This window comes from Brachycentrus maculatus, unplaced genomic scaffold (assembly GCF_059751285.1).
Source record: "Brachycentrus maculatus isolate JH-2025_06_01 unplaced genomic scaffold, ASM5975128v1 h1tg000108l, whole genome shotgun sequence".
Taxonomy (NCBI): domain Eukaryota; kingdom Metazoa; phylum Arthropoda; class Insecta; order Trichoptera; family Brachycentridae; genus Brachycentrus; species Brachycentrus maculatus.
In genome coordinates this window covers 280,296-308,046 of record NW_028280861.1, presented here as the reverse complement: position 1 = coordinate 308,046, position 27,751 = coordinate 280,296, and the positions used below count along the sequence as shown (strand labels likewise).

Here is a 27,751-nt window from a genome sequence, read left to right as displayed (position 1 = left end):
AAATAAATTTATAGACTAATAATAAGTATCATATTTTATAATTAAGAAAAATATTCAATTAACTTGACAATAGCAAAAGCAATGTATTTCATGTGCAACGCCATTCTTTATTTTAAAAAAAAGTTACTTAAAAAAAAGGAATTGCATTTATTATTTACTTTGCTTATTATGTACAAGGTTTATATAGATCATTGAGTGGATTTTTGTTTCTTCTAACTAAATAAATATGTTTTATTTAAATCTGTGTTGGGGACAGGAGGGATAATCTAGAGTGGTCCAATCAGGAACTTGTCAGCATTTGCTCATTGCTGGGAGGAAACCACGTTGCACTCCTCAGGAGAAGGCGGACTGCTGACTGTCATCAGCAGACCTTCTATCCCACTAGAAGAGGGTCCGGCATTTCGTATCTATCACAAGTATCTTTAACTTAATTAATTAATTAAACCATATCCGCTCCCTAGGCGGAGCATATGGAGTCCACAAACTGTCTCCAGGCTTTTCTGTCGGCTGCCAGCTCCCTTGCATCCTCCCAAGTCAGATCCGCGTCCCGAAGTTCTGACGAGAACTGCCGACGAATTGTCAGCAGTGGTCGTGAACCTGATGCCTTGTAAAAGAGGCAAGCTTGATGGTGACTCTCAGGAGGCATGCGGAGTACATGGCCAAGCCAACTAAATTGCCTTTTCTTGACGACAGTTGTGACCAAGATTTGCTGCATCCTACGCCTTATCTCTTCATTCCTCACAAAGTCAAACCACCGCACGCCTAAAAGTATCTATTAGTACTAAGGTTAAATCAGTGTGGGCTATTTGTTTGCCAGATGTCCGTACCAGTTACAGGCAAATCCGCAAAGGCCCATTTTGTATCTCTGGCTAATTGGTCTAGTCTAGTGGGTGGATGGGTTAGTTCTACTAGAAACGCGCATGTAGACAGTGCCAGAAGGCCCGCCCACAGCAGCAGGGCCCCCTGGACGTGGTGGAGGCCCAGCACGGTGGGCGGGTTGGGGGGCGGAGCCCGGGACTGCGCTACGGATCTCTGCACTCCGTACTTCAGGTACTTGTACACCACCTTAACAAGAGAGACACTCGACTGAGCTTGCGGCATTTGGCAAATGAAGGAAATTTATATAAATTGGAGATTATTCAAAATATAGCTATGAGAATAGTATTTAAGAAAAATAGATGTATCAATCACAATGGGAATATTTTATAATGTCGACTTGAAGTTTAGTTGAAGACTAGTTTTGAATAGTGGTATTACACACAGTGAATGATAAGGAGGGTTAAATATTACCATGTCTTAAATTAAACAATGCTTTTAACCGGTTCGCTGCCACAAGCGCACAAACGCGCTGTCCAATTCCGTGCTCGTCAGGCTGGCCATACAAAATGAGCTCTCCTATGATCTTGTCGCAAGCCAATATCAAATCCAATGGGAATATTTTTTTAATTAGAACATATCATAGTCATACAGGAGAAAGTATCCAAGTGCATTTTTTACTAAAATGTGATCATTAACTATTTGATATCTTACTAGCTTAATATTGTCCTGAAAAAAATCCCAATGGATTTTAAACTTGGAAGTATAATATATGGACTTGGTAAAAATGACTAGCTGCATTGATGTTCATTTTGTTGCCAAGCAAAAGTGACTTAAATGGCCCTCCTGAACATTTTACGTTTTGTCAGTTGGTCACTTTCTCCTGTGCGACTACGATATAGAGACATCTATTTATTAAGAAAATCAAGAAATATTACTATTTACTGATATTGTCTAAGTTACAGTCATTTTCTAAAAGCTTTCATTGATTGTCTCTGATACAGGGTTATCGACTACAGTTTTTTAAAATGGCTGTATATTTTCGTGCAACATTAAAATTTATTTTAACTCTTTTCTAATCTTAGTTAACAAAAACAAACAAATGAAAAAAAAAAATTTATAAACACAATTATATTTCGCTATTTGTATAAGTCGCTCACTCCTTTCAAGAACGTCATAAATCAAAAATTGACAATTTTCAGTTATGCATGTTTTCGGAATGCTCAGAAAATGTACTATATCCCAACAAAAGAGACATATTTTTAACATGATATTTACCCGCTACAGGGCAGAAAGTGTTGTTTTTGCATTTTGAAGAAAAGGTATTGTTTAACTATTTTTTTAAATATCCTAAATATTTTTCAAATGGAGAAAAAAACTTCAGGTTTTACCTAAAAAGATCTGTTGCACAGTAAAAAGTTCAGTAAGTGGCTTGGTATTTATTTTTAATACATTGCATTATATTTTTAAACTTTAAAAACGTTCTCCTGAAAAATAAAGTATTTTGATTTATGACGTTCTTGAAAGGAGTGAGCGAAGTAAATAATTGTGTTTTCTGTATCAAGTTGTGACAACCCTGAATATTTAAACAGTGTTTTTCTGAGTAAACGGCAGCTCAAACGCCACACGGTGTATATCTTTGGTGAGTTTTCATAATATCCTTTATATCCAGAATGCCCAGACTTTTTTTGTAAATGCCCAGACTTCCATATTCTTCTTCATCTTTGATGAGATGTCAAAAAATAAATGAAAATGACTCCTGTAATTGGAGATAATCCAGATTTAATGAACAAGTATTTGCACACACTCAAAATGTTGTAAATAAATTGTCTGGTCAAATTATAAGCTTAAATAATAAAAATGAAAATGGTATTTTCTGGCGTTTCTCATGTGTGTGATTATAATCCAGGATTCGGACCTCACATACTAGTTTAAGAGTTTCTGCTTAGTAAAAAGCTTCTTTATATCTCACCAATAGATGTCTCTAGTGAAGTTCTAGTGATTCAAGAACAAGGTTTCTAAATTGGTTCATGTATACAAAACTTCCAAGAATTTGAGTAGTGTGGTTGTCAATAATGGGTAGAATTGGTGAATGTTACACGTGTGTAAAGTGATCACTTAAACCAGCCTATGACGGTCGTCAGCCCCGTAAATGCCTAGACTTCCATATTCTTCTTCATCTTTGATGAGATGTCAAAAAATAATATGAAAATAACTCCTGTAATTGGAGATAATCCAGATTTTGTGAACAAGTATTTGGTCACACTCAAAATGTTGTATCCTTTAAATCTATATACAAATATTATACTTTTTATAGGTTTTATTTTAAAAAATTACTGAATGCTGAGTACGGCCATATATTAATATTGTCGAAGGTATTAAAATTGTGGAATCAATCAACCTTCATCAATTGAAAGGGTTAATATACAAAATGGATTTAACGGAGTATACCTGAGCCTCCCAAGCCTTCATGATGCCGGACTGGTGGAGACGACCAATCAGCTTGTCGTAGTACGGCTTGAAAGGAGAGCTCTTCCTCAACATGGCCACGTACCAATCCCAGTAGATGTCTCCTCCCATGAGTCTCCGCCGATGTACAGCCTCCGGCGTTATGTAATCCGCAGTCGCAAAGTGACCTAAAGCATATAATGCACACCAAGTCCTACCAAAATTCATTTTTAAATCGAGCCTGCGATATGTGCAATGAAATGCTTAATGAAATAAATAATAATAATAATAATAATAACCATATCCGCTCCCTAGGTGGAGCATATGGAGTCCACAAACTGTCCCCAGGCTTTTCTGTCGGCTTCCAGCTCCCTTGCATCCTCCCAAGTCAGATCCGCGTCCCGAAGTTCGAGAACTGCCGACGAATTGTCAGCAGTGGTCGTCCTGGGCGACGCGAACCTGATGCCTTGTAAAAGAGGCAAGCTTGATTAAGGCTCTCAGGAGGTATGCGGAGTACATGGCCAAGCCAACTGAATCGCCTTTTCTTGACGACAGTTGTGACCAAGATTTGCTGCGTCCTACGCCTTATCTCTTCATTCCTCACAAAGTCAAACCACCGCACGCCTAAGATTCTCCGCAAACACCTGTTCTCAATGAAATACACATCAATAATGTTTCTTTTAATACGTTTAAAAGAAATATTTTTGATGTCTTTTTCACCAGTTGATAAAGAAATGTTCCATATAGTTAATACTCTTATGACAGTTTATTTAATTTTTTTATTTTTAGATTACTTAGGTGGAAACCTATAGTTGGAATTGTTATTTTTTTGTATTTTATCTTATTATGTTATTTTTGTCGAAATATTCTGTTGGTTTTCCAATAAAAAATAAATGAATAAATAAATATTTTATTATTTTTTTATTTTTATTAAAACCCTTATCCGCACCCCAATGGTGCATAGGGCACTGCTTCATATAAATGCAGTGTTATCTTGATCGTTTACGCATGAAGGAAAGGTGATCAGCCCTCCGCTTCAGGTACCAGTCCAAGGTAATATTGAATAAATATTACAGTGAAAAATTCACTTTTATTTATTTGACCCCCCCTGGGAATCGAACCCGGGACCTCCAGAACGGTAGCCGAGCGTGCTGACCATTACACTACGGAGGCGGACAGAACTGAATAAATATTTAACTACCAATAAGGTACAAGAAAGATAAGGGACAACTTGATTGTCAACACTAAAGTGTTAAAACTAACTAACTAACTAGCTAACCATCACGCCGCTTTACCGCAGGGGTAGGCAGAGAGAATAGAATGCCACACCACTATGTCTTTGCAAACATTCTTCGTCTCTTCCACGTTCATACATCTCCTCATACATACCCGCTGATTATTACGTCTTGTTGGATAATATATCCAAAATAAAATAAGGTTTGTTGGATTGAATTCTACATTTATTTATGTATATGTTAATGCGTGACGCGTTTCGTCTTCTTAGGACATTATCAAAACACTCTGATGTCTATGTTATATATAAAATAACAGAACATAAAAATAACCTTATGGACACTGTGTGTGCCCACATGGTGTCTATATGGATTCCATAGAAATAATAACCACCCATCAAAATCCCCTATGGCCGCTGTGTGTGCCTACAAGGTGTCAGCATGGTATCTGTATTTAAAATCACAGTCCATTTTAATAACCCTATGGACGCTGTGCGCGCCAACATGTTTTCTATATGGTTTCCATAAAAATAATCACCATCCATCAAAATCACCCTATGGACACTGTTAAACACTCTAGTGTTTCTAATAAGTGATTTTTTCACTCTAATATGTATTCAATATTACCCTGGACCGGTACCTGAAGCGGAGGGTTGATCACCTTTCCTTTGAGTGTTAACAATCAAGAAACACTGCGTTTATATAATGCAGTTCCCTATGCACCATCGATGTGCGGATAAGGGTTTGAAGAAGATGAAGAAATGTCTTTTTTAAATTGATAGTTAAAATTTGAAATTGATTGACAACATTTTGAGTGTGTCCAAATACTTGTTCACAAAATTTGGATTATCTCCAATTACTTCCAAGAATTTGAGTAGTGTGGTTGTCAATAATGGGTAGAGTTGGTGAATGTTACACGTGTGTACTTAGTGATCACTTAAACCAGCCTATGACGGTCGTAAGCCCCGTAAATGCCCAGACTTCCATATTCTTCTTCATCTTTGATGAGATATCAAAAAATAATATGAAATTGATTTAATGATGTACATAATTGTGAGAATTTTTTCCAGTGCGTATGGTAGAAAATTGACAAATCGGTGTTTGGTCATTTACAGTTGGCAGAGAAAAGTCTACTAGTCAGCTTTAGGTAGTTAATGTGTTGAGAAAAGGTAGTCGGGGTAAGCAGTGAAGTTATTTCCAGAAAATATATGAGAAAGTAAATGATGTATTATTTTTCTTTTTAGAAAGGAATTAAGGTGTTGGGTCTTCGATGATGTTGTGGAAAAATGTTTAAAAATGGCAAATTGAACTTACCGAATTGAAGGCGTTCTACGGCATAGGCGAATTTCTCGTCGTTTATTTTCTCCAGTAATCTTCCAGCGGGCAAATTTACGAAATTGTTACGGACTGTGACAAGGTTTTTCTGAAATATTTAACAAATAACAAAGCGTGGCCCATGGTGTCTTACAGTGCCGATTACTATGCCTCTCTCTCTCTAACCCGTATCCGCACTCCAATGGTGCATAGGGCACTGCATCATATAAATGCAGTGTTATCTTGATCGTAAACACATGAAGGAAAGGCGATCAGCCCTCCGCTTCAGGTACCAGTCCAGGGTAATATTGAATAAATATTAGAGTGAAAAAATCACTAATATTTATTTGACCCCCCTGGGAATCGAGCCCGGGACCTCCAGAACGGTAGCCGTGCGTGCTGACCATTACACTACGGAGGTGGACAATGCCTCACATCCCACCAAATAGTGACTATGGAGAAAAAATACATACATATTCGTCAAACCCTTATCCACACCAAAGGTGCATTAAGCACTGCATTGCATCAATGTAGTGTTATTATTATTACTGTAGTAAAATGAAGTGTTTAGATTAAAAACGAAGGTGTAATATGATTGTATGTTACTTCTTTAGCTCCACGTATGGAGAAGATCCAGGCATCATGAGTGGCTCCCCACTTGATGATCTTTTTGGCCAAATGTTCCACAGTGTCCGTGGGATCCGCATACCTGAAGAAAAAAAATGCCACTTAGATGAAGAATAACATGAAAGTCTGGATATTTAACCTTTTAACCGCGTTCACTTTGTTCCTGAGAGACGCCCGTGCGCGGAGGTATTTTGCCGGTTTTTAAATGATTACTTTTATCATGTATTTAGTTAAGAAACGATTTATTTTCCTAAACAAAAACGTTCAATGGGATTCATTGTGCCTTTTTGGTACTCTATAATACACTTGTGTCACATTATTCTTGAAATATATCGTAATATAAACAAATTAGATCGTAACATAAATGAATCAAAGCACGCATCGTGTGTCACTCTTACCCACTGGCAATGCGTAGCGTCGAGAGTGAGACAGATATAGGGCATGATTATGGCGCGGACTAATTACCGACCGCAAGAAAAATCAGGGATCTGTTATTTTATTTATCCTTGTGATGTTACGAATTATTAGTCAGATATTTCAACAGATGTCATAAGGCCAAGGATTGACGTATTATTTTATCCAAAGTTCCACACCATGAAAAAATCCCTCCAAGTTGAACTGAGGTTCGAAACTTGGAGTAAAGTAAAAACACAAACGGTTATGTCAGCCGCGTACAGGGAATGTTTTGTGAAAACACATACGGTTATGCGAGCCGCGTGGATCCGGTTAAAGGGATTCTATACAGATTTTATACAGATTTCTAGACTGTTTGATTCAGATTTTTTTGTTTGGCGTATGGCAACACTGCTGGCAGCCCAGAGCCTGGAGGCAGTCTAAGGACTCCATACCCTCCACATAGGGAGCTTAGTAGATAAATGGATTAGTGAATGTCTTAATTACCTGGGTAAGGTCATGGTGGAAGTGAGGCCACACGTGTATGCGTTGCTGATGAACAGTGCGTAGAATAAGAGAGCCGTTCTTAAATATAATCCCTTAGTTCCTCCGCCATACCCTCCTCCCTAGAAATTTAATCTGTGCCAATCAAATTGTCAAAATAAAAAAAAATTACTAGATTCTAAATGAGCTATACTTTTTTATGTAAGATGAATATTAGCTTTGAAATTAGGATACAACGCTACATTAGAATATTCACATGTTTTTTTAACTCTGACTGGTAAAAACATGTCTTTTTGAAAAACGGCTTTCTTACCCCAATGGCAGCGCCACCTGTTAAAAGTAACAGAAACACACGCAGTACTAAACTTTACTCGTGGTCGACGGCGCGGTTTTCGATAGCTCTTAAAATATTTTATGGCCGCAAGCATGAAATTCAACATTAAAAATGCAGCCATATTTTTCTTTCTTTTCCATTTATCTAGACTCAAGTCACAGAAACGAGTGGAGGGATAAAGCTAGTAAATAATATAATTATAATACAACACCCCTTATACAAGCGGTGGATATTTTAACCATTGTTGTCAGGTGGTTTTGTAAAGAGAACGCTTATAAGCGTCTCTCGCTCTTTACCAACAGTATGTAAAATAAGCTTTTAAGCGTTTCCCGCAAACAATGTTTTAAGTACTGAATTCATATCATATCTAATGGTCAAACATACAAGCTAGGGCACAAAATGCTTAACCCTCTTCTAGTGGAACGGAAGGTCTGCTGATAACACTCAGCAGTCCGCCTTCTCCTGAGGAGTGCAACGTGGTTTCCTCCCAGCAATGAGCAAATGCTGACAAGTTCCTGATTGGCCCACACTAGATTATCCCTCCTGTCCCCAACACAGATTCAAATAAAACATATTTATTTTAAAAAATCCACTTAATGGTCTAAAAACCGTGTACATTATAAATGCAATTCTCATCTTAAAAAAATAAAAATTGTCAATTGTAAAAAATACAGACTAGTGATATTGATTAAAACGTTTGATACCATATATAGCTGTTTGCAATCAGAGGGTAGATAGTACTTGAACATAAAAAAAATATTACAAATTGATGATAATAAGGAAGGCAAAGGAAAAAGGGAGTTTAGGGAAGGAGGTAGAGGGAAATACTAAGGGAGGAGGTTTGATGGACAGTTATAGGATACTAATGATAGATAGTAATGTCAAAATACCTTTATATCCTTATACCCTATGACTAAATTATTTTGTATACCCACACACAGGCCATGCCTTTGTGGGATCTTTTTTTGTATTCATTTTCATATTATATTAATATTTTTTGTATTTGAATATATCGCTCACTCCTTTCAAGAACGTCATAAATCAAAAATAATCAATTTTCAGTTGTGCATGTTTTCGGAATGCCCAGAAAATGTACTATATCCCAGTAAAAGCGGCATATTTTTAACATAATATTTACCCGCTACAGGGCAGAAAGTGTTGTTTTTGCATTTTGAAGAAAAGGTATTGTTTAATTATTTTTTTAAATATATTAAATGTTTTTCAAATTGTGAAATAACCTTCAGGTTTTACCTAAAAAGATGTGTTGCATAGTAAAAAGTTCAATAAGTGGCTTGATAGTTATTTTTAATAAAATGTGTAATATTTTTAAACTTTAAAAACGTTCTACTGAAATATCAAGTTTTTTGATTTATGACGTTCTTGAAAGGAGTGAGCGATATGATATGTAATGCAAATGAATTTAAAATAAAGAAGAAAAAAAAGTCCTGATAACCAAAGGGTTAATTACTGTATTCATGTCAAATCTGATGGAGAAACATAACCTAAAAGTAATTGATTGACAAACCTGCAGAAGTAATATATCCAAGATACTAAGAAATGCATTCACAAAATAGTTAAAATGTGATTCTCGGGCAGAAATTGAATCATCACTCATAAATCTTCCTTTCCCCTTCACTTTATAAACAACTTCCTTATCATTACTTATTTCATCTTTGCCTTTATCTGCAGTCGATAAAACTAGAGTGCTCTGTTGGTTTGACGAGTCGTTTTGGAGAATTTCGATGGCTTCCGGAGCGCTTGTGTCTCTTCTAGACAATACAATGTATGTGTAGAGAATGAAGGAAGCCGCAACAGTAGAAAGAGTGAAGGCTATCCAGACATTAAGTTCAAATGGCAAATATGGAAACAGAAAATCTTCAATGAGCCTGAAAACATAAGACATATAGCTTACTCCTTTCAAGAACCTCATAAATCAAAAATCGTAAATTTTTAGTTGTGCATGTTTTTGGAATGCCCAGAAAATGTACTCTATCCCAGCAAAAGAGGCATATTTTTAACCTAATATTTACCCGCTACAGGGCAGAAAATGTTACTTTTGCATTTTGAAGAAAAGGTTAATTTTTTTTTTCAAATTTATTAAATATTTTTCAAACGGAGAAAAAAACCTTCAGGTTTTACCTAAAAAGATCTGTTGCACAGTAAAAAGTTAAATAAGTGGCTTGATATTTATTTTTTTATACATTGTATTATATTTTTAAACTTTAAAAACGTTCTCCTGAAAAATCAAATTATTTGATTTATGACGTTCTTGAAAGGAGTGAGCGATATATATGGAAAAAAGGAGAATCGACAGTGTTGGTGTCGGGTTTAGTGTCGGGTTGTGGTCCCGTGGTTAGTGTCGCGGACTCTTGAGTCCGAATTTCTCAGTTCAAACCCACTCTACTACAATTAGATAATAATGAGAATAATTACTATTTCTAATGAGCCGCTCAGGCTCACAGAAATTAAATGTAATTGAAATATTTTTGTAAATAATAAAAACACAAATATAAAAAATAAAAAAAATAAATCATTAGGCGCGCCATTACTCGCGCTAAATAGGGTATTACTGTAATGTTTTATTGGCGGTTTGTGCGATTGATTGGAAGGTGATTTCTTGTGATTTGTATGAGTATTTCTTGAATGCAATGTAAGGATTGCTTTAGTGTATAACCTTACTTGGGACGGGGTGCCAATGCTGTAATACCAGTCCTGATGTAAGGAGCCGACAGGTCTAGGAAGGTAAACTCATGCAGCCACATACAAGATGAACCTATTGAGAGAACTTTGCCAATGTCAAAATACTGAAAAAACTTACATCTTTAAACCAATATGCTATAATTGGGTGATAGAGGTGGGTAGATTTGAAATAGATTGTATAATTCGGCCATATCGTTCATGATTGCATAGCTCATAGACAAATAGACAAATAAAAATAAACAAGTATTGTAAAATGTTCCCTTGGTACGGCAACACTGTGTGCGGTCCAGACTCTTCTATTATTATCTTTATAAGTAGTGCCCTTGAGGTAGTATTTTACGAAAATGCGCATTATAAACTATCCAAATTATTATTATTGTTATATATGTATCTACATTCTGTACCAGTACTGTATTTAAACATTTCCTTGCATCATCTTGCCCGGAAGGATAGTTACCGTAAGACAGGTCCGCTCTGTCGTGATAGGCATTGCCCAGCATCCCCACTCCTGTCCTGTTCTCAAACAACTCTCCCCACTCCAGCTCCTCTTCGTGGTGCACCAGGGCTATGGTGCAGTTCACCCACCTGAAGCAAACAAGACACCATACAACTCGAGAACCACCATAGCTATACAAATTCTCTATTTCTAACTAGCTATACCCAGCCACATTTTTTATTTATTTATGGTTCACAAACAATGAAAACATATTACAATAAATGAAATACAGTGCCAGCTCGCTAATTTAAATCGTGAAGTGGGTTGTTCATTAGATGTGAGAGTGTTTTGCGAAGAATGAGGGAAAAAAAGGAAATTTTGGTTTATGAAAATGTTTTTTATTCTACATTTTTGTTAAAGTACCGTACAACGAGGCTACTTGAACTTTGAGCCCAGTAAAAAACATATACTTAGATAGTGGTATCCATCGAAGTATCTTGACAATAAGTGTCACCTGTCAGGGAAACAATGAATCATGTCAATACGTTCATTATTGTAGACCAAATACAGATATTTTTATCTTTTTTTGTACTGGGCTCAAATAACACGTCAAAGTTCAAGTAGCCTCGTTTTACAGTACTAAATGAATAATTAAAAAAATTATCATTTTTATTTAAGCTTGAAAATATCTGATATTTGCTTTTGATCCAACCAACCAAAATGTTGTTCAAATTTGGATTTTTTTATTATTTTATGAAATAACCCACAAAGCCTTTATTAGAGTCTTGTCTGCAGGTAGGAAAGTAAGGATAGGGAAGGTAAATGTAAAAATACATCACAAACTCCCAGATCAATTGAAAACAAATCTTTCTTGAATTTACTTTGCAGTATGTGGGAAACGAACCCGCGACGCCAGTTTTGCAGTCAAGCGTCTACCCAACTACGCCACTGCGCTTGTTGAAACTGGCATCAGCTGCTCGCCGTCATCAGATCTCCAAAATTGTTCGGATTATAGCTGAAATTAAATGTTTATAAATTACCTGTTCCTGTTCAGTGTCTGTCTGCTGTGCTGGTCGGGTTTGTGAGGGTCTGTGTACCGGCCAACATCGAGTCGGAATCGGATCTAGCTGACTAATTGAACTAAACACTAATCCCTTTCACTGCCTACACTGGGATACTTCTAGAAAATTTGGTGATGGACTTACAATATTGTATTTACATATTTAGATTGGCAGTGACTGATATATTGAAAGCTTTTAAATTTAAATTGATAGTAAAATCGGGATACAATTTTATATTGTTTCACATTTTAAATAAATTTTGCAACTTAGTTTTTAGAAAAAATTGCTTGGCAAGATCAGATCTGTCAGGAAGCCTAGATGCTTCTGTATCAGATCAGGGCATGCGGTGGGACAGCTTTCAATATGTACAACTAACTATAGTTAGATATACATCTAGAAGGTCTGTCAGGAAGCCTAGATGCTTCTGTATCAGATCTGGGCATGCGGTGGGACAGCTTTCAATATGTACAACTAACTATTGTTAGATATACATCTAGAAGGTCTGTCAGGAAGCCTAGATGCTTCTGTATCAGATCTGGGCATGCGGTGGGACAGCTTTCAATATGTACAACTAACTATTGTTAGATATACATCTAGAAGGTCTGTCAGGAAGCCTAGATGCTTCTGTATCAGATCTGGGCATGCGGTGGGACAGCTTTCAATATGTACAACTAACTATTGTTAGATATACATCTTGAAGGTCTGTCAGGAAGCCTAGATGCTTCTGTATCAGATCTGGGCATGCGGTGGGACAGCTTTCAATATGTACAACTAACTATTGTTAGATATACATCTTGAAGGTCTGTCAGGAAGCCTAGATGCTTCTGTATCAGATCTGGGCATGCGGTGGGACAGCTTTCAATATGTACAACTAACTATTGTTAGATATACATCTAGAAGGTCTGTCAGGAAGCCTAGATGCTTCTGTATCAGATCTGGGCATGCGGTGGGACAGCTTTCAATATGTACAACTAACTATTGTTAGATATACATCTTGAAGGTCTGTCAGGAAGCCTAGATGCTTCTGTATCAGATCTGGGCATGCGGTGGGACAGCTTTCAATATGTACAACTAACTATTGTTAGATATACATCTTGAAGGTCTGTCAGGAAGCCTAGATGCTTCTGTATCAGATCTGGGCATGCGGTGGGACAGCTTTCAATATGTACAACTAACTATTGTTAGATATACATCTAGAAGGTCTGTCAGGAAGCCTAGATGCTTCTGTATCAGATCTGGGCATGCGGTGGGACAGCTTTCAATATGTACAACTAACTATTGTTAGATATACATCTTGAAGGTCTGTCAGGAAGCCTAGATGCTTCTGTATCAGATCTGGGCATGCGGTGGGACAGCTTTCAATATGTACAACTAACTATTGTTAGATATACATCTAGAAGGTCTGTCAGGAAGCCTAGATGCTTCTGTATCAGATCTGGGCATGCGGTGGGACAGCTTTCAATATGTACAACTAACTATTGTTAGATATACATCTTGAAGGTCTGTCAGGAAGCCTAGATGCTTCTGTATCAGATCTGGGCATGCGGTGGGACAGCTTTCAATATGTACAACTAACTATTGTTAGATATACATCTAGAAGGTCTGTCAGGAAGCCTAGATGCTTCTGTATCAGATCTGGGCATGCGGTGGGACAGCTTTCAATATGTACAACTAACTATAGTTAGATATGCATCTAGAAGGTCTGTCAGGAAGCCTAGATGCTTCTGTATCAGATCTGGGCATGCGGTGGGACAGCTTTCAATATGTACAACTAACTATAGTTAGATATGCATCTAGAAGGTCTGTCAGGAAGCCTAGATGCTTCTGTATCAGATCTGGGCATGCGGTGGGACAGCTTTCAATACCTGCAATACTCGAGAGCAATTCTAGTCTCTGTACCGTCGAGGTGCAGTCCATTCTCATCCTCCCACCAGATGCTGGAAGGTTTGTAGTTGAACGTCGACACCCGGAGAGGTCTCCCTATAACACAGTGATGTCAAAGAGAAGAGTGAGTAAAACTCCGATACTGAATGTTGATGATAATTAAGGCCCAGTATTCGTTAAGTTTGAACAAAATTTACCTTGTAAATTAAACATCTTGTCTGGAAAGAGATTCGCATTATTTTTAAATGTCCCATTTTTCCCAAACCAAGTATCGTATGTAATAAAATCAGATCCACCATCTTTTCCAACAAACTTTTGCGAGTATATTTCAAAATCGAAGAATCCACTTTGGTGATCAGATAAATTCCGAACATTCCGAGTTGCATTTACGAAATTTACGGGTTTCAAAAATATCACATCTGGAATGTGCTTTATGAATTTTGTATCAAAGTCTACGAAAGGGTTTTCGTAAGAACTCGGTAGGATTATGAATCTCTTTTTACCGAATCTGTGATTCACCAAAACCGTGTAATTTTCGAATGTTTCAAAAAATAATTTGAAATCAGACGTCTTCACAATATATCCGTGGCAACGGGACTCCATTATTTGGGCCAGAAATGGTAGTCCTGAAGTGTTGTTGTTAATTTTGTAAGTGTATATTGGGACGGCAGCGTGGATTGAGAGAACTGTGTCGGTAATGATGGCAGAACACCAAAAATCTGAAAAATATGTATTAACGAGAATGTTTAGAAGCGTGGTAACACTTTCCGCCGGAAAATACATGGTGAATGGTAAAATGGAGCAGATGAAAATGTCTTTTATAGTTTTGCAAATCAGTGGTTATCAACCTTTTCAAATAATATGATCCATGTTATATATAAATAAACCCCCTATCCGGACCCCGATGGTGTATGCACCACTGGTGTATGGGCACTGTGTCGTATAAACGCAGAGTTATCTTGATCGTTAACACATGAAGGAAAGGTGATCAGCCGTCCGCTTCAGGTACCAGTCCAGGGTAATATTGAATAAATATGACAGTGAAAAAATCACTTAAATAAATATTTGACCCCAGAACGGTAGCCGAGCGTGCTGACCATTACACTACGGAGGTGGACAAATATGATCTATGTTGAGATGTCAAAAAAGCAGGGATTTTTTAAAACAAAAAAAGGTCCTGGAACTCACTTCATGTCAAGCTTTTTACTAAAACAAGTTATATTAAAAAATCATTTAAATAAAATTCCAATCAAATTTTCCCATCATTTTGACGAATAATATAAATTCAATTCAATTCAATTCAAACCCTTATCTGCACCCCAATGGTGCATAGGGCACTGCATTATATAAACGCAGCGTTATCTTAATCGTTAACACACGAAGGAAAGGTGATCAGCCCTCCGCTTCAGGTACCAGTCCAGGGTAATACTGAATAACTGAAAAAAAAAAAAAAAAAAAAAAAATATATATATATATATATATATATATATATATATATATATATATATATATATATATATATATATATACATATATATTTATGTATATATATATATATATATATATATATATATATATATATATATATATATATATATATATATATATATATATATATATATATATATATATATATATATATATATATTCGTAAAAAAAAGGTGCTGGAACGCTGTTCAACCGCGTTACATGGAAAAAAGCCCTACAAAAATTTATAAAATAACTCCTAAGCAGATAGTCCAGATTTGAGAATGAGTATTTGAAATATTGGAAATAAAATAACTGGTCAAATTATAAGCTATATAATTTTTTTAAATTACAATAATATTTTTAGGCGGGGCTCAAGTACGTGAATTCAATCCAAGATTTAAACCTCTCAAATAAATAGAAATAGTCTTTTGCAAGTCCTAAACACAACCTAAAAAGAGTTTACTATGCTATCGTACACTCACTACTACAGTATGGCATTGTTGCATGGGGAGGCTCATACAACAACATACTGAACTCAGTGAAAATAGTACAGAAAACCATAATTAAAGTCATCTTGAAAAAAAAAACATATTTCGAACAAAATTATTATATAAAAAATTTCAAGTCCCAAACATAAAATCCATTTTAAAAAAAAAACGCAGTTTTTCAAATAAAGGGTGACAAAGGGTGACAACTATTTAAATTTAACAAAAAATTTATCATCGAGATTCTCAAACGATTTTTCTACTCCAAAATGCAACACCAAGCAATTTCAGCAAAACTTCAAATATTTGGCAATCAAACATTTCAATAAACTCCCTAAAGAAATTTAAAAAAAAGAAGATATAAAAATCCTTAAAAAAAAATTAAAGCTCTATACATTTAAATCTTTAAAAAAAAAATAATAAAAAAAAACTATTATATCTTTTATTATATAACATTAAACCACGAGTGTAAGTCCCTCTCCAAGCACAAAAGCACAGACTCTTTTATGGAGAGGCACAGCGAATCGAAATATAAAAGTTCTCCATATGTATAAATGATTCAAATGTATTATGTTATAAATAAAAATGTAAATATATTAAAAGAATAAAAAAAAAAAATAAATAAAAAAAACATTGATAATTTTTTTGCTGCCATTATTTAATTTATTTTATGAATATCCCTGATAAAATTAAGATAATTTGCAAAATGGCATGTTTGTGTAGTAATAAAAGTAGCGTTATTGCTGACATGTTGACAGAAGTCATATTTGCAGTAACGTTTGTGCAACAGAGAGAATTCATAATGAGGGTTATGTATTATCTGTTTAGCGATGCTTCTCGACTTATTTTAGAACAGTAAAACCTGGATAGAAAGGAGAGTGAATGCTGGGAACAAAGTGAATGGTGCACTGAAATCAGTTATAGCAAATAAAAACCTATCAGCGGAAGCTAAACTGGCAGTGCACAACGGAGTCCTGGTTCCAACTCTAATGTATGGAAGTGAAACATAGAGTTGGCAAAAGAAGGATGAAAGTAGAATGAATGCAGTCGAAATGCGATGTCTCAGAAGAATGTGCGACAAAACGATGTATGATAGATGTGCGAATAGTGAAATAAGGAAGGAATGCAAAGCTGAGATAAGCATTATCGATAACATTAAGAAAGGTGTGTTGATATAGTTTGGACATGTGGAATGAACGAATGAGGAAAGAACGGTTAAACAAATTTATGAGGCAAATGTTAGTGGGAAAAGAAGCAGAGGAAGACCGAGAAAAACATAGCACGATCAGGTATGCCAAATACCTGAAAGTGGTCAGGTTAGGAGTCGTAACAATCGGCGGGTATGTATGAGGAGATGCATGAACGTGGAAGAGGCGAAGAATGTTTGCAAGGACAGAGTGGTGTGGTGCTCTATTCTCTCTGCCTACCCCTGCTGGGAAGTGGCGTGATGGTTAGTTAGTTAGTAAGTTATAACCTGGATATAACGGGCTGATTGGGGGGAGGGGGTGTATGTTAAAGCTGGTGGTCCGTTATATATAAATAGATTTAAAAATATGTGAAAAAAACTTTGAAAATTTGAACACTGTATTTAGATATAAATAAACAATAAAAAATTCAAACAAAATTGTATTTATTGTCTTGGGACACTCGCGAAGTGACGTTGCTGTTTGATATTGATGCGCTTGCTTTCGGTAATCCATTTTTTTTAAAATATAATCAACTCTCTAAAATTACAAAAAAAACTATGTAATACATACAGTTGAACATCTGACGATTTGTCAATAATTTGACCAGTTTTTGTCTGTTATATTGAGGTTTTACTGTATTTTTAAATAATATATATATATATATACATATTTATTCAATATTACCCTGGACTGGTACCAGAAGTAGAGGGATGATCACCTTTCCTTCATGTATAAACGATCAAGATAACACTGCGTTTATATGACGCAGTGCCCTATGCACCATTGGGGTGCGGATAAGGGTTTATTATTATATTTATATATTTTAATATATGTATATCTTTTTCCTGGATCCTTCTTAACTCATCTTTTTTGCAGGCAGTTTAAGAGAGGTCTCTCCTCGTCCTCTATCATGGACAACGTCACCTAGGCCATGCCTCAAATCATGATATCATTCTGCAGCATCCATGAATTCTTTGGTCTTCCTCTAGATGTCTTTCGAGGAAGATCCATGGCGATTGCCTGGTTCACAATATGATCAGGTTCTCTGCGTCCTATGTGCCCATACCACCTCCAATTTCCTTTCCTCTACCTTACTATTACAGCCTGTTACAGCCAGGCTTCCACGAATATGTGAACTTTGAATGGTAAATCAATAATAAAACACCCAACTTTTGATAAAACATTTTATTTCAAACCATTAATGATAATTTAACTTATTCTAGAATTACACAAACGGTCATCTGTCAAAATTTCTCTAGAAGGCATTTTTTTGTGTATAGGCTTCATCTACAAAACGTATCACAAATCTAATGGCAAAATAAAACAATACTAAAACAACCTGCTCAGATTGTTACAGAATCATTTCTCTCCATCACTCTATCGCGAGTTAGAGTGGGTAAAGAGGATAGAATGCCAATACGAGCGGTTTTTCAGCTCTGAAAGATGATCGTGAAATGCAGTCAAAAATTGTCAAAAACTGTCACATTTGTAAAAAAGTGCGTTAGTTTTTAGTACAAATATATAATAAATTTAATTTTTTTTACTTAAGATTCATCTGTTACAGTAAAAATTAATGGAAGAAAATGGAAAAACAATCATTTTAATAAAAAGCTTACTTTAGTCACATTGGATTGAATTTTTTAGTTCAAAACATATTTTGTCAATTTTTTCTAATGGATTTTAAAAATATTACATGAGATTCATCTGTTACGCTTAAAATTAATGGAAAAAAACTGTAATAATAATCATTTGAGTAAAAAGTGAAATTGGATTTTTAAAGTTTTTAGTATATAAATAAACACGTTAAATTTTTCTAATGGATTTTAAAAATACAAGTAGAGATTCATCTGTTACGCTTAAAATTAATGGAAAAAATTGGAATAAAATATTTAAAAATGAGTAAAAAGTTTACTTTAATAATGAAATTGTTTTTAATTTTTAGTTTTTAGTACAAAACATTTTATATATAAAAAAAACTCCAATGAATTTTAAAAACATGACTTGAGATTCATCCGTTACACTAAAAATTGAATGAAAAAATTGAATGAAAAAATTGAATAAAAATATCAAATGAAAAAATTGAATGAAAAAATTGAATAAAAAAATTTAATAAAAAAATTATCATAGAAAAAAAAATGGTACATGATTTAAAAAACTTAATTTTGTTTTTTAAATCATGTACCATTTAATTTAATTTTGCAAACATATTGACTTATCAACATTTTTGAAAAAATATAAAAAAGTACCTACTTACACGGATGTATTTCTTGAATTTTCTTTCCAGTTTGTATAAGGAATGTATTTAATATGACAGAAATAAGCCTAAGACAATGTGATCAATATTTTGTACTAACTTTTAGGGTGGTGACTGACCGGAGCACTTCGTTGTAACGTAACGTCGTAACATCGCTCGCGGCGAGCATCAGGGACCATCCGAAACTATGGATGGAGCCCTCGGCTCGCTGTACTGACTATGCAAATTCTCGCATCGTAACATGTTACGTTACGACGAAATGCCTCCCAACAGTCACCACCCTCAAACAATTCTAACCTATAAATAAAAAAAATACATAATTACACGAAAATATTTCAAATAAATACATGTGGATGCTAAGTATCGTAAAATATAATAATATCATAGTATAAATTAGCATTTTTTTTTACAAATGTGTAAATTTGTAAGAAATAAAATGTCTAAATTTTCGATATTTTCAAAGGCAATATAACCGAGTCTTACTGTATATAAACGGGCTGAAAACTAAAGATGTTCAAGTAACAAATTCAACGGTTTGCAGATATTCAAGCAACAAATGGTTAGAGGATTTAACTAACTAACTAACTAACTAACCATCACGCCGCTTCCCGCAGGGGTAGGCAGAGAGAATCGAACGCCACACCACTCTGTCTTTGCAAACATTCTTTGCCTCTTCTACATTCATGCATCTCCTCATACATACCCGTTGATTATTACGACTCCTGACCCGGCCGCTTTCAAGTATTTGACATACCTGATTGTGCCAAATTTTCCTCGGTCGTCCTCTGCTTCTTTTTCCAACTACATTTGCCTCATAAATTTGTTTAACCGTTCTTTCTTCACTCATACGCTCCACATGTCCAAACCATCTCAACACACCTTTCTTAATTTTATCAATAATGCTTATCTCAGCCTTACATTCTTTCCTTATTTCATCATTCGAACATCTATCAAACATCGTTTTGCCACACATTTGTCTGAGCGATCGCATTTCGACTGCATTCAGTATGCTTTCATCCTTCTTTTGCCAACTCCATGCTTCGCTTCCATACATAAGGGTTGGAACCAGAACTCCATTGTGTACTGCCAGTTTAGCTTCCGCTGATAGATTTTTATTTGCTAAAACTGATTTTAGTGCACCATTCACTCTGTTCCCAGCATTCGCAACAAATGGTTGATGGAGTTTCAAGCAAAAAAAAATTACAGCGGATCATTTGATACAGTTTTGTACAAATTTTGTTTGGATGTTACTTTAATTTAATGCCTTGTAATTTCATCATTTGATTCGGAAGCCACTTTGTAGTATTTTTAATTTTAGCAGATAAATACAATTAGTTTATTTCAAATATATTGTGATATGTGTTTGATAGTGTTGCGGTATGCATCAAAACACGTGTCGCAATAGATTTAAAAAAAAAGGTATTATAACTTTAAGTTTTTTTAAACAATGTATTATAGATGTTCAAATGGTGTGATATAAGGAAAGAATGCAAGGCTGAGATGAGTATTATCCATCAAATCAAGAAAGGCGTGTTGAGATGGTTTAGACACGAGTGAGGAGACATACACGAGGCGAATGTAATTGGAAATAGGAGCAAAGGAAGACTGAGGAAAATTACGACAATCAAGTACGTTAACTCTTACCACTCTGTAGGCCAGAGATTCTGGCCCGTATGATTCTAGTAGGCAGCTCCGCGGGCCACAATGTCTGGCCCGGCGCAGGTATAACTTTAATCACTGATTTCTCTATCACCCAAGTATATTCTACCAACAAATATTTCAGATAAATACAGTTGATCTTAATTAACATGGTCATACGAATTGCCAGACAGAGTGTCCCAAAATCAGGGAACCAAAATATTTATTTTAATGGTAGAAAAACGTCGCATTTTTTCGATCAGAGTAGCTGATCAGTTATGAGAAAAAATGGTCAGAGTGGAAAGGGTTAAATACTTAGACGCGGACAGGAGTCGGAATAATCGGCGGGTATGTATGAGGAAATTCATGAATGTGGAAGAGGTGAAGAACGTTTGGAAAGACAGAATTCAAAGGTGTGGTGTTCTATCCACTCCGCTTATCCCCGCGGAAAGCGACATTATGATTTGTCAGTGGCGTGCAGAGAATTAATTAGGGCAGGCAGTAGATGTAGGTAGTAAGGTAAGCTGGTACCACTTAGTAAGGTAGGGTAGGTACTGGTTGCGCTTTTATATATCACGCGGGTAAGTTAGGATAGGCACTGTTTTTCTGCCTATATTGAAGGCACACCCCTGTTAATATTTAGTTATTTACTTAAACTTCTGTAGTTTTCAGCTGAAGAAATATAAAAAAGAAAATTTGATGTTAAATTTTTTTGATTTTTCGTAAAAAAAGTATCGTAAAGATAAAATATTATTGTACATATTTGCACTAATTGTATAATTATGACTAAATAAAATAATATAGTTTAAAAAAAATGGATGGATAGTATCGTAATATCATTTAAGTCATGCTTTTCCTATCTAAATGAGGCGTAAAGAAGAAAAAAGTGATGTAAAGGGTTTTTCAATATCAATGATAGAATTGAACCCTTCCGGGAGTACAATAATTGATGTCCGACTTTCTCTGGGGAGTGGGTTTTTTTTTAAAAATTATATTATGTATTTTTTAAAAATAAAATCTTTGTAATTTATTATTAGATTAAAACCAATATTTTTAGCTTTTCCACTTTTTTTTTTATTTGACCAGCGACCAGGTTTCGTCGTTACCGACATCATCAGACTGGTAACGATGTCGGTAACGACGAAACCTAGTCGCTGGTCAAATAAAAAAAAGTGGAAAAGCGAAAAATATTGGTTTTAATCTAATAATAAATTAAAAATGCAATTCCATCACGAAGTGTCAGTGGATAATATAAATCTATTAAAATCTTTGTTTTATGAAGTTAGAAGCTATGTAAAAATAATTTAAATAAAAAATAATTCTCACCATCTCTAGGTTTTATTTTATGACAAAGTTAAATACAAATATCCACAGATGTCATTAGTATACAAATTATATCATACCAACTGACAGATAGACTTAGTTTATTGACGTAGATACTACTTTGAGGAAAATTCGCAGAAAATACTCCCAGAAAGGTTAACGAGAATTCGTGGATGACAATTATCCAGTTAATCGAGTCACTATTCGTCAGATTGTCTTCACCCGATGGTGCATAGGGCACTGCGTCATATAAACGATCAGCGAATCAACCCTTGGTAGAGAATTAATTAAACGCGGTTTAGGAATGTCAGAATTTCCAATTGGGGATCCGCACCCAATGGTGCATAGGGCACTGCGTCATATAAACGATATATCTTGATCGTACACTTGCGAAGAAAATGTGATCGGCCCTCCGCTTCAGGTACCAGTCCGGGGGGTAATATTGAATAAATATTAGAGTGAAAAAATCACTTTATATTTATTTTACCCAATATGCTGGGAATCGAACCCGGGACCTCCAGTACGGTAGCCGAGCGTGCTGACCATTACACTACGGAGGCAGACAATTTCATTTTCGTCATATCGCAGGCAAATTAAAAAGTGATTTTTTTTACACAATAGTTTCATATGTCTAAGAAATTACACTTTTAAATTTGACTACAATACGACCAAGTATGACTTGATAATTTGAAGATATTGAGTTTAATTTTCATATTATTTTTTGACATCTCATCAAAGATGAAGAAGAATATGGAAGTCTGGGCATTTACGGGACTGACGACCGTCATCGGCTGGTTTAAGTGATCACTTTACACACGTGTAACATTCACCAATTCTACCCATTATTGACAACCACACTACTCAAATTCTTGGAAGTTCTATATATATGAACCAATTTAGAAACCTTGCTCTTGAATCACTAGAACTTCACTAGAGACATCTATTGGTGAGATGTAAAGAAGCTTTTTACTAAGCAGAAACTCTTTTATTAGTGTGTGAGGTCCGAATCCTTAGTAAAAAGCTTCTTTACATCTCACCAATAGATGTCTCTAGTGAAGTTCTAGTGATTCAAGAACAAGGTTTCTAAATTGGTTCATATATATATATATATATATATATATATAACTTCCAAGAATTTGAGTAGTGTGGTTGTCAATAATGGGTAGAATTGGTGAATGTTACACGTGTGTAAAGTGATCACTTAAACCAGCCGATGACGATCGTCAGCCCCGTAAATGCCCAGACTTCCATATTCTTCTTCATCTTTGATGAGATGTCAAAAAAAAAAAAAAAAAATGAAAATAACTCCTGTAATTGGAGATAATCCAGAATTTGTGAACAAGTATTTGGACACACTGAAAATGTTGAGTTTAATTTTATAACCGATAATTTTCCTTCTTTATTCCTCATACGAAAAAATCACAAAAAGTGATCTTATTCTAGTCTTGGGTCTGAATCACACTAAAAATTTTGAATAAATTAAAATTATGTCGACAATTACGCAAACATTGCTAAAAAAAATGTGCACCGCATCAATATAGCAGTTAAATATTCTTCTCTAGTCTCCGTGGTGCATAGGGCACTGCACTAGACATTCAAACTGACTACTAAGATCCACGCACTGCCGAGGTTATCAAAAATGTGATATTTTTCAATGTGGCAATATTGGCAAAATTATGAGTAAAAAATATAGAGAAAATAGCTATTTCCTCATTTTTTTTTATGACCGGTAAAAAATTATGTACATTATCTTGGCCCTGAACTCCTTCCTTGTATTGTATAAAACATAAAATTTTCTCTCCCTAGTCTGACAATGTCGGCAGAGACGAAACCCGGTCACAAAAATAAATGTAAAATGAGCCATTTAGTCATTGTTTTATTTCTCATATCGTAGTCGTACAGGAGAAAGTGACCAACTACCAAAACGTAAAATGTTCAGGAGGGCCATTTAAGTCACTTTTGCTTGGCAAGAAAATAAACATCAATGCAGTTAGTCATTTTTACCAAGTCAATATATTATATTTCCAAGTTTAAAATCGCTTTGAGATTTTTTCAGGGCAATATTAAGCTTGCAAGATATCAAATAGTCAATGATCACGTTTTTGTAAAACAATGCACTTGGTCACTTTCTCCTGTATGACTACGATACATCGTGCAGATCTACCAAGAGGTGTCAGTAAAAAAAAGCTTAAAACTAATTAGCGAAATTGTCAAATAATAATATATGTATAAAACAGACAAACACGTTATTTGGAATGGATACTATTTTACAATATAAAAATATAAAATTGTAAATTTACAACGACAGCGATGATCGATGCCATTTTTACGAGATGTAAATACCGGAGACTTCAATTGTCCTTGTGTGCTGATTACAAAACATAGTACAGTGGAACCACTCATAAGGAGTAATTTGCATAGCAAGCAAAAAAATGACTAAAAAATTCTCCCTTAACGAGGGACATTACAGAGAAAAGGCAAGTCCCCTTTTCACAATGTTTGCCAGTCAAAACAAAAAAAAAATCTGATTCTGTAACGAATTATGGTCGCTATAAGAGGTCCCACTGTATTTCATCTGCCCAATGTAACAAAATGCCAAATACAGTAGGCTAAATTCTTCAAATACGGGGTATTTACTTCTTCTAATTTGTGCGTAGGATGCAGGACATATATATATTGGCACGGTGACGCGGAGTGAGTAAGCTTTGTCAATAGTGATGGCAGAAAACAAAAAAATATTATATACTAACTTCATATGATGTTGACCAGTACGGCTGTCCAAACTTAAAACACAGTAAGGGACATTTTTTTGTAGTACGTTTTTTTGCATTTTTGGACTAAGTAGATTCTACTTAGTCCAAAATGCAATAAAGAATGTACTACAAAAAAATGTCCCTTACTGTGTTTTGAGTTTGGACAGCCGAGTAGTACTTAAATTTTAACATTTCCCTTAAGCCGCTTGTGCACTACACGGAATTTACCGTCCGGCAGTCCAGTTTTGAAAAATAAAAGCGGCTATGACAGTTCAGCGTGTTCAAGCACCGATCCGAAGAAAGATGGACAAAAACAAAAGCCAATCATCATTTTAAAACGCTAACTGACGTGCCAGACGGTAAAAATCCGTGTAGAGCACAAACGCCCTGACATGCTATAAAACTACCGCGTGCACCGGTAATATCGCAGTAGATGACGATCACAGATCGTCTTCCGATTCTGAAGAATTGGCAAAGACGAGTTATCCAGTTCTTTGCAGCATCACTCGCAGACCACCAGACAATCCGGAGAGCTAGAGGTACATCTCCAGGTGAAAGAGAGGGTCTCTTCATTGTTGGGTAATTACACATATCGAAAATTAAACAAGGTTTATTGGATTGAATTCTACATTTATTTATGTACATGTCCGCCTCCGTGGTGTAATGGTCAGCGTGTTTGGCTACCGTGCTGGAGGTCCCGGGTTCGATTCCCAGGGGGGGTGAAAATAAATATTAGTGATTTTACACTGCAATATTTATTTGACATTACCCTGGACTGGTTCCTGAAGCGCAAGAGTGATCACCTTGCCTTCATGTAAGAAATGATCAAGAAAACACTGCGTCAATTCGATGCAGTGCCCTATGCACCATTGGGTGCGGATAAGGGTTATAAGTAAGTAAGTAATATGTCAATACGTGACGCGTTCCGTTATCAAACACTCAGAGAGAGTGTTTGATAATGTCTTTATAAGACGCGTCACGTATTAACATATACATAAATAAATGTAGAATTCAATCCAATAAACCTTGTTTAATTTTGGATATATTACCCAACAATTCAATATGGAATTCTACCAACTGTCTGCAGTTACAATAAATGGGTCTCTTCACAGCCGCACAATGCAGGGACAGTGTTGTCCGATAGTTCCGGAGGGAGCCAGCAATGGGGGAAATGTCCGGAGAGGAATGATTTGATGAGCGTTCAGTTATGGGTGTATTATAAGACCGCAGAGCTAGCCAGGGATGTGATCAGACTCAGGAGGATGATATGTAGCCAGTGCGGCGTCCCGGGACCGCTGCTCCCGTCACCGAAGTAGTACTGGTACACCAGCGGATCCCACTGCAGTCCCGGGAAATTGATGTCGGGCACCTTAGTTTCTAGAAAGGAAAAAGAAAAATAAACATGCAATTTCTTACAAACTAACTAATTGCTTTCAGTTATCAAAAAACATGTTGCACTGTTCTGCCATACGTAAGGGTAGGCAGAGAGAACAGAACGCCACACGGCACCGTCTTTGCAAACATTCTCCACATATATTTTCTTAGTCATCGTCTCGTTATCCATTCGCTCCACATGTCTTTTCAATTATCCCTTACATTCTTTATGTAAAACTGTTTCTGTTTAATATATGTTTTAATTAATTTCTTCTTCTTCTTTATCTTGTTGTAAGCCTTGTGGCCTGTTTTTAAAAGGGATTAATTTCTTAATTAATTTACGCGAAATAAATATATATATATATATATATATATATATATATATATATATATATATATATATATATATATATATATATATATATATATATATATATATATATATATATATATATATATATCCTTCATCTTTTTAACCCTTATCCGCACCAATGGTGCATAGGGCACTGCATCGCATCGACGCAGTTTTATCATAATTGTTACTTACAAGAAAACAAGGAGCGCTCATGCGCCTCAGGGACTAGTCCAGGGTAATATTGAATAAACATTCAGAGTGTTAAATCACTGATATTTATTTTCACCCCCCCGGGAATCGAACCAGCTAACCATTTATTACCGGCCGATTATTTCAACTCCTGGCCTGACCGCTTTTAAGTATTTGACATACCTGATAGTGACAGTTTTTTCTCAGTCTTCCTCTGCTTTTTTTTACAACCACATGTGCTTCGTAAATTAGTTTTTCCGTTCTTTCTTCACTCATTCGTTCCACATGTCCAAACCATCTCTCAACACACCTTTCTTAATTTTATCGATAATGCTCATCTCAGCCTTGCGTTACTTCCTCATTTCACCATTTGAACATCTATCATACATCGTTTTGCTGCAAATTCATCTGAAGAGATCGCATATTTTTATTTATTTTTATGTTTTTTATATTTTTTATTTTATTATATATATATTATCTCATTCTATATATTTTCTCATTTGCTTATTTTAAATATGCTTCTTACCTTATGTTTTTCTCATTTTTTTTATTTTTTATGCCTATTTATTGTTTTTATATTTTGCCATGTATTAGTTATTTGTCCGCCTCCGTAGTGTAATGGTCAGCACGCTCGGCTACCATTCTGGAGGTCCCGGGTTCGATTCCCAGGGGGGGTCAAATAAATATAAGTAATTTTTTTTCACTCTAATATTTATTCAATATTACCCTGGACTGGTATCTGAAGCGGAGGGCTGATCACCTTTCCTTCATGTATTAATCATCAAGATAACACTGCATTTATACGATGCAGTGCCCTATGCACCATTGGGGTGCGGATAAGGGTTCGAATGAATTAGTATTAGTTTTGGTTATTTAAAAAAAATCTTTTTTGTTACTTTATATTTGTGTTCCAGTCTTGTTAACCTTAATCCCATGTCCCAAAATGAGGAATAGAAATTACTCATCGGGAATAT

The 27,751-nt window shown here is 35.4% G+C and overlaps 2 protein-coding genes across 2 annotated transcripts in view; both read right to left on the bottom strand.

The window, feature by feature from the left end:
• Nucleotides 1-202: 202 nt before the first annotated feature.
• Nucleotides 203-13,962, bottom strand: LOC148310081 (uncharacterized). The gene is made up of 8 exons (XM_088259034.1): nt 13,947-13,962; nt 13,731-13,845; nt 10,826-10,953; nt 10,348-10,441; nt 6,417-6,519; nt 5,811-5,919; nt 3,268-3,452; nt 203-1,065 (listed from the first exon to the last, which is right to left on the bottom strand). Exons 1-8 carry the CDS (start codon nt 13,960-13,962, stop codon nt 793-795), a joined length of 1,023 nt encoding a protein of 340 aa, XP_088115160.1. The 3' UTR covers nt 203-792.
• An 8,141-nt stretch (nt 13,963-22,103) lies between these two features.
• Lac (septate junction protein lachesin) overlaps nt 22,104-27,751 on the bottom strand; it is a 31,738-nt gene continuing 26,090 nt past the window's right edge. The window contains exon 8 of the mRNA XM_088259037.1: nt 22,104-26,236. Within this exon, the coding sequence (XP_088115163.1) occupies nt 26,230-26,236 (7 nt within the window). The 3' untranslated portion in view covers nt 22,104-26,229. The remainder of the gene's footprint in view (nt 26,237-27,751) is intronic.